At 59.0% G+C, this 6200-nt stretch overlaps 4 protein-coding genes across 4 annotated transcripts; 2 read left to right on the forward strand and 2 right to left on the reverse strand.

Moving 5' to 3' along the window:
- Positions 1 to 200: 200 nt before the first annotated feature.
- SPRG_13661 (hypothetical protein) lies at positions 201 to 1849 on the reverse strand (the record flags this gene model as incomplete). Its single annotated transcript, XM_012352514.1, has 6 exons — positions 201 to 215; positions 241 to 696; positions 756 to 889; positions 944 to 1042; positions 1089 to 1550; positions 1597 to 1849. 6 exons carry the CDS (start codon positions 1847 to 1849, stop codon positions 201 to 203), a joined length of 1419 nt encoding a protein of 472 aa, XP_012207904.1.
- Positions 1850 to 2175: 326 nt separating this feature from the next.
- Positions 2176 to 3855, forward strand: SPRG_13662 (hypothetical protein; the record flags this gene model as incomplete). Its single annotated transcript, XM_012352515.1, has 1 exon — positions 2176 to 3855. The coding sequence occupies one exon, from the start codon at positions 2176 to 2178 to the stop codon at positions 3853 to 3855; it is 1680 nt and encodes a 559-aa protein (XP_012207905.1).
- A 37-nt stretch (positions 3856 to 3892) lies between these two features.
- SPRG_13663 (hypothetical protein) lies at positions 3893 to 5430 on the forward strand (the record flags this gene model as incomplete). The annotated part of the gene is made up of 3 exons (XM_012352516.1): positions 3893 to 4039; positions 4090 to 4327; positions 4393 to 5430. The coding sequence occupies exons 1-3, from the start codon at positions 3900 to 3902 to the stop codon at positions 5428 to 5430; spliced, it is 1416 nt and encodes a 471-aa protein (XP_012207906.1). The 5' UTR covers positions 3893 to 3899.
- Positions 5431 to 5438: 8 nt separating this feature from the next.
- SPRG_13664 (hypothetical protein) lies at positions 5439 to 6180 on the reverse strand (the record flags this gene model as incomplete). Its single annotated transcript, XM_012352517.1, has 1 exon — positions 5439 to 6180. The coding sequence occupies one exon, from the start codon at positions 6178 to 6180 to the stop codon at positions 5488 to 5490; it is 693 nt and encodes a 230-aa protein (XP_012207907.1). The 3' UTR covers positions 5439 to 5487.
- Positions 6181 to 6200: the final 20 nt, after the last annotated feature.

The following is a 6200-nucleotide window of genomic DNA, read 5'->3' on the forward strand; positions in this document are numbered from 1 at the left end:
GGAAAGAATCGATGCAATGAGCGGCGACGACGAGAGCTCGTCCATATGTTGTGTTGTTGTGTGCGCACCGACGGTGACATTTCGCTGGACAAGTGCGAGAAGCGCTGAGCCACGCGACCAGCTGCGGTTGTGAAAGCCCGTGGGCCCAATAGCATTGTTTATGGTGGACATGCGTTGGTTGGACCAGAGACCAAGGGACATCATTGAGTCCGCGCCTGGCTCGTTCAGCGGCGTGTGGACCGAAACGTATTTGAAGTAGAGATTCCACAGCGCTTGACACGTGTACGCGAGCACGAGACCTTGTTCGAAGGCCGGCGACGTCTTTAAGTTGTCATCCAAAAGCGTCAGCAGGTCGAGAATGTCGCTGGTCGACCAGCGCGACTGATCTTCGAGAGCGATGCTCACAGCAGCAATCGCGCGGACGCGGGGCGTCGAGTGGACCAACGACGCCTTCAAGCTCAAGTTGGGAACGTGGTACAAACGGGCACGCCGCGAGTTGATGGCCCACGTGGCTACGGCAAACGGAATGTAGGCGACGGCGGCGGCCTGTAAAATACGTTGCTCGACGAGGGACATTCTTTCCGTGCCGCTAGCGTGAAGCGCGCACGAAATCCCAAAGAGGATTGTCGAGGTGTAGACGGAGGTGGCAAACGAGAGCGACCGCAAGTTGTTTGGAAGGAGCCCGACGCCGAGGCACTACATAGGGTGGTTGTCGACCCATATATATCGGGATGAGCCATTTCAGTTGGACGTACGGGCTGGTTGACGTAGTTGTAGTGCAAGAGGAGCGAGAAGAGAACCATGTTGAAGATGCTAAATGCGAGGAAGACGTGGATCTTGTCAAAGTACAAGAGGAGGCGCTGGACCGTGAAGAAGCCGAGACAGCACGCTAGTTGGTTTGATTCGTTTCAAGTACATATGACAAGCAACGACAATACGTTACCTGTCCGCGTGTACGCCATGAGGGACCCAAATGACGTCTGGTATCGAAATCGAACCGCGAATACTTGGTCGTTGAGGCGCAACTTGTACTGGAGCGAGTCTACGCGTGCCATATGATCCATATGCCATGAAGCGTGCGTCCATACGCCAATAAAAGAGCACAAACGAGGCCGTGCCAAGCGCGGCAAACACGCCATACCGACTTTCGCTGCCGCACGTCGTGCCGTCGGGCAGTGTCCACGTGTCCATACCGTTGGAGCACGCACCAATGTCGATGATCGTATACATGTAGAAGAGACTGCACGTGTCAAAAAGAAGCGGCGCGACCACTTTTGTCAAGAGGCTGTCGATGCGTCGCGTGACGCGCCGCGGCAAGAGCAAGAGCCACAGCAGCAGCGTAAAGAGGCAAAACTTCAGCCACTGAAAACCCGCTGACGACTGGGCCGCGAACGTGCCGTTGGTATACTCGTACAAGAGAAGCTGAACGGGAAGGTAGCTAAAACCGACGAGCTCTGAGCCCATTGCAAGCAGCATGAGCACCCGGCGCGGGTCGCCAATCTCGCGGCCAAGGACACTGTGTGTTTGACGCGCCACGACCACACCCAGTGCTAGGAGTGCATGATATCGAGAACGAACCCAGTACTATCGGCGTACCTTGTGTGTTGATGTCGTGAAGGTCATCGACGCTGGTGCGCAGCTCGCTTACGATGCCCGTGAACCAGCCAAACCAGAGGCTGAGACCGAGGAAGATGGCCCAGAGGGTCGTGGGCAGCACCGCGTTGAGGACGTTAAGGTCGCAGCACGCCCAGTTGCTGCTAAAACCGAGTGCGCAAATGGACGTCCAGTTGACGTGAGTGCATGCGCGGAGGAGACACACGCCTGTCGGGTCATCACAGGGCTCGGTCATGTCTCCCTTTCCCGCGCTATTTTGGTCGCTGAACATAACGCTCCACGTGTCGGCCTTCTTATTCGCACCGCTCTGAATATAGCGTGGCTAAATGCAATTAATTGACCAAGAAATTTGGTCCTCGACATCGACGAAGACCACGTCGCGCCTGGTTCCCATCGGCGCCACGCTTTGTGTCACCGCCGTTGATCAGCTTGTTTCCGAAAAGCGCACACGTGTAAAATGTGTAAAAGGCTGTGTAAATTACTGTGATTGGTGCAGCCTTTCTGCGACACGTTGGCAATCCAAGGAAGCGAGCCATTTTTCGAACGTCGACAGGCGAGAGCATGAGAGCCCTCGGTATCGCGGTGATCCTTGGCGCCGCCTACACTCGCAGTGCTTCGGTCATGCATACGGTCGAGTGGAACACATCGGCGCTGAGCGGTCTCTGTGCCTACGATCGTCTGCAGGTCCAGGCATCCTGGTCCATAGCGTCCGCGTACGAGCCCACGGAGACGGCCTTCATCGGGCTCATGCACGCGGCAACCGGTGAACTCATCCGTGGCTCGGACGTCCAGCTGCATGCTAAGCACACCAGCGAAAATACCAAGAAGGGCAGTCCGCCTGGGCTTCGCTGCGAGGCCGACCCGGTCGTGTGCCAACCCGACGTGACGACGCTCGTTGTCCCAAACCGGCCTGACGGAGTGCTTCAAGTCGGCGACGAGCTCGATCTCTCGTTCAGCGACGACACGAACGAGCCTTTCGTGGCAACCAAGGCCGATCTCGAAGCGATCTTGGACTTCCCAAATGACTTTGGTCCCGCCGTCGCCGGGACCTGGGTCACGCCGCGGCTGCTACGCATCGAGATTCTGGTCGCACCGGTCGACGACGTCTGGATTCGCGACATTCAGCGCTCTCCCAGCGTCAAAGCCTTTCCGATCGCGTACGACGCAATGGAAGTCTGGGCGTATAGCAGCGTACCCGTGACCTTTCGTGTCGGGGTCGCGGGCGACTACCGCTTTGTGCTGCGGCTCGGCGACCACCCGCTGCTCCAGCACGCGTCGAATGTCGTTTCTGTCGACGACAAAGCGCCTTGCGAGACGGACAAGGTTCTGCACTCTCTCGTCCTCGACTCGGCGACGACGGTTCGCAAGTCGTCGTACGCCATCCCTGGCATCCTCGCGCTCGACGGCAACCACTCGGCGACGATCCCGCACACGTCGATTCCGACGTCGAGCACTGGCTCGTGGTCGATACTGATGTGGGTGTACTTGACCCAACGTGCCACCGACTCGCACCAAACGCTTCTGTACAAGGGCTCTGGCAGTGACGACCACCGGACGCCGTCCATGTGGTTGAACCCGCACGACCAGACGCTCATGCTCAGCGTGAGCTCGCGCGACGACATGTTTGCATCGATCTCGAGCGCATCCGCGCTGCCGATTGGCCAATGGGTGCTTCTCGGCGTCGCACTGGCCAACCGTAGTGCCGACAGCTTTGACGTGACGCTCACCATCAACGGCCGCGTCGACGCACGTATACACGCCAGCAACGCGACACTGCTCCCGAATGCCGGCAACCTGTACGTCGGCGGATGTCCGTGGGTCCGCGGCATCCAAGGCTTTGTCAGTGATGTCCGCCTCTATGCCGATGCCATGCCCGAGACGGACGTCGGGCGACTCTTCTCGTCCGAGCAAGCGGTGTACTTTGGGCGCGGCCGTCCCGCGCAGCTCCGACAGCTCACCACAGACACGTTAGTGTCGTCGACGATGACAGGCACCGAGCTCGTGGGAACCTCGACTGATGCATTCGACACGGATGCCCTTCTCGACACGGCCACGTCGTATCTCTTTGGTCAACGGTATGACGGTGCAGAGTACATTGCAGCTGCACAAGATACAGAAACTGCCACCGAGTTGCTGCACTCAGCGTTGCAGCGCGGCGACTGGCGGGCCGCGCGGTTCTTGGGACTTGTTGCCTCGACGTCGCGCCCAGGTACCTCCTACGACGCCCTTTCTGCGTGCTAACGTCAACGACAGAGGACGCTTTACTGTTTTATCATGTCGCTGCCATGGCTGGCGACGTTGCGGCAATGGCGATCTTGGCGCGCAAGTACCAACAGTCGAAGGATGCCGAGACGGCGGCGCACTACTACAGCTGGGCGGGGGCCGAGGCCCATCGCGCATATCATCGCCCCGGCCAAGAACCGCTGTACATTGCCTTCTTTTATACTAGTACCGAGTTCAATTGTGTGGTCGTAGGCACGAAATGAACTCGCTTTTCCACGCCGACGACGTCGATGTGACGCTGGGCCAAGCTGGCGACGACGATGCATGGATTCAGTTTCAGAAAATGCGCGCCGACGTCGAGGGCGACCTGGATGCGATGACAGCAATGGGCGACCTCTACTACTGGGGCGCCCGGGGTTGCGTGCGCGACCACGCCCGGGCGTTCAGCTACTTTCGGCGCGCTGCCGACGCCGGCCATGTCGTTGCCATGGTACATTATTATTCAAATCTAAGATTGGCTCGTTGGCGAAGACATGTTGTCTGACTTGCATCTAGTCGGCGGCTGGCGGCATGCTCCTCAAGGGCGAAGGCGTCAACCAAAACAACGTCACGGCCATCGCGTACTACGAGAAGGCAGCGGCCGCCCACAACGTGCGAGCGTTGAACGGTCTTGGCTACATCCACTTTTACGGCTCGGCCAACGTGACTCAAAACCAAACAAAAGGGTTGGAGTACTTTGAAGCAGCGGCCCAGCTGCAGTCGGACGGCGACAGTCTCTTCAATACCGGGTACTGTTATCTGCGAGGCCTCGGCACCGATGTGAATACGACCCGCGCCCTCGAGTACCTCACGGTGGCCGCGCGGTCGTTTGGTCACTTTGACGCAGTCTACGAGCTCGGCAGGTTCTACCTCGGCGTCCGGCCGACAGGCAACGACCACCGAAATCTTGCAGCAGCGATGCCGTATCTCCAGGCAACGACCGACGCCGGGCCGTGGGGGAAGAGTGCCCGCCTGGGTTTTGACCTGTACCGTCGGCGTGAGATGCAAGGCGCCATCTGGCGCTACCACGAAGCACACGAACTCGGCTACCCGGTTGCGACGGGCAACCTCGCCTACTTGTATGGTCTCGTCGGTGGTGACCAAGCGCAGTATTTACTCCAAGCTGCAGAGATCGAGGCGTCACTTCGACTCGGCGATTGCTACTACTACGGGAAGGGCGGCGTGACCAAGGACGTTCGAAAAGCGTTGGCCTACTACACAAAAGCGAGCGCCGATGGACTTAGCATCGGGGCGTACAACGCCGGGTTTCTGTACGAACACGGCGACGACGGCATTACCGCCGACGCCAACCGCGCCCGACGCTATTACGAGCGCGCTCTCGAACTCTCCCCGTCGCCCGAGACCTACCTTGTTGTGTACCTCTCGCTCGCCCGCATGTCTCTCGGCCTCACTTCGTGGTCGACGTCCCGCCTCGTGCCCGTGACTGACGACGACGCGACGACGATCGGTGCAATGCCATTTGGCACAGTTGCCACGGCTCTTACAGCGGCGATGGTGGTTGGCATGACAATGCGTTTTTGGCGTCGGTCATAAGTTTAAAGCATGTGAGGACGTGTGTGGGATTACAAGGTTACAGCAGATTGGGCTGTGTTAGAGCTTGAGCGTGACCATACCGGCGTCCAGAGATGGCTCGAGTGCAGCCGGCTTCAAGCTCGGCCGCACGTAGTCAAAGCCAGCAAAGTCCTTGCTTGCGTTGAAGAAAGCATCGTCCTTGGCGTTGGCCTCGTCGAGCGAGTGCGGCTGCTCGGTGAACTGCGGGTCAAAGTTGCCCACAAAGTCGTCGCCGGCGGGCTTCGGAACGATGGGCGGCGTCGTTTCCTTCTTCAAAACACGGTCCCAATCGACACCGTGGAACCACGGGTGGGCCTTGAGCTCGGCGATGCCGGCCGTGTTCCCAAGGCGCTTGGTCGGGTCCTTCTCGAGCAGGCTCGTGAGCAAGTCTTGAAACTCGGTCGAAATCGTGGCCGTAAACTTGGGCGACTGGAACAGGATGCGCTGGTGCGTGTGCTTTTGCTTGGATTGTGGCAAATAAAACGGGGGGTACCCAGATCGGAGTTCGTACAAGAGGCAGCCGAGTTGCCACATGTCGACTTGGAGCCCGTGGCCCTGCGGCGATCGGCTCACCATCTCGGGCGGGAGGTATGTGTCGGTGCCGCACATGGTCTTGGTGCGGGCATGGTGGGTCTCGAGGCGCTTCGAGAGGCCCATATCGGCGAGCTTAATGTGCCCGTCCGTGTCGAGAAGCACGTTCTCAGGTTTGATGTCGCGGTGCAGAATGTGCATCGTATGCAAGTGCTCCAGCG

This window comes from Saprolegnia parasitica, assembly GCF_000151545.1.
Source record: "Saprolegnia parasitica CBS 223.65 unplaced genomic scaffold supercont2.101, whole genome shotgun sequence".
NCBI lineage: Eukaryota > Oomycota > Saprolegniomycetes > Saprolegniales > Saprolegniaceae > Saprolegnia > Saprolegnia parasitica.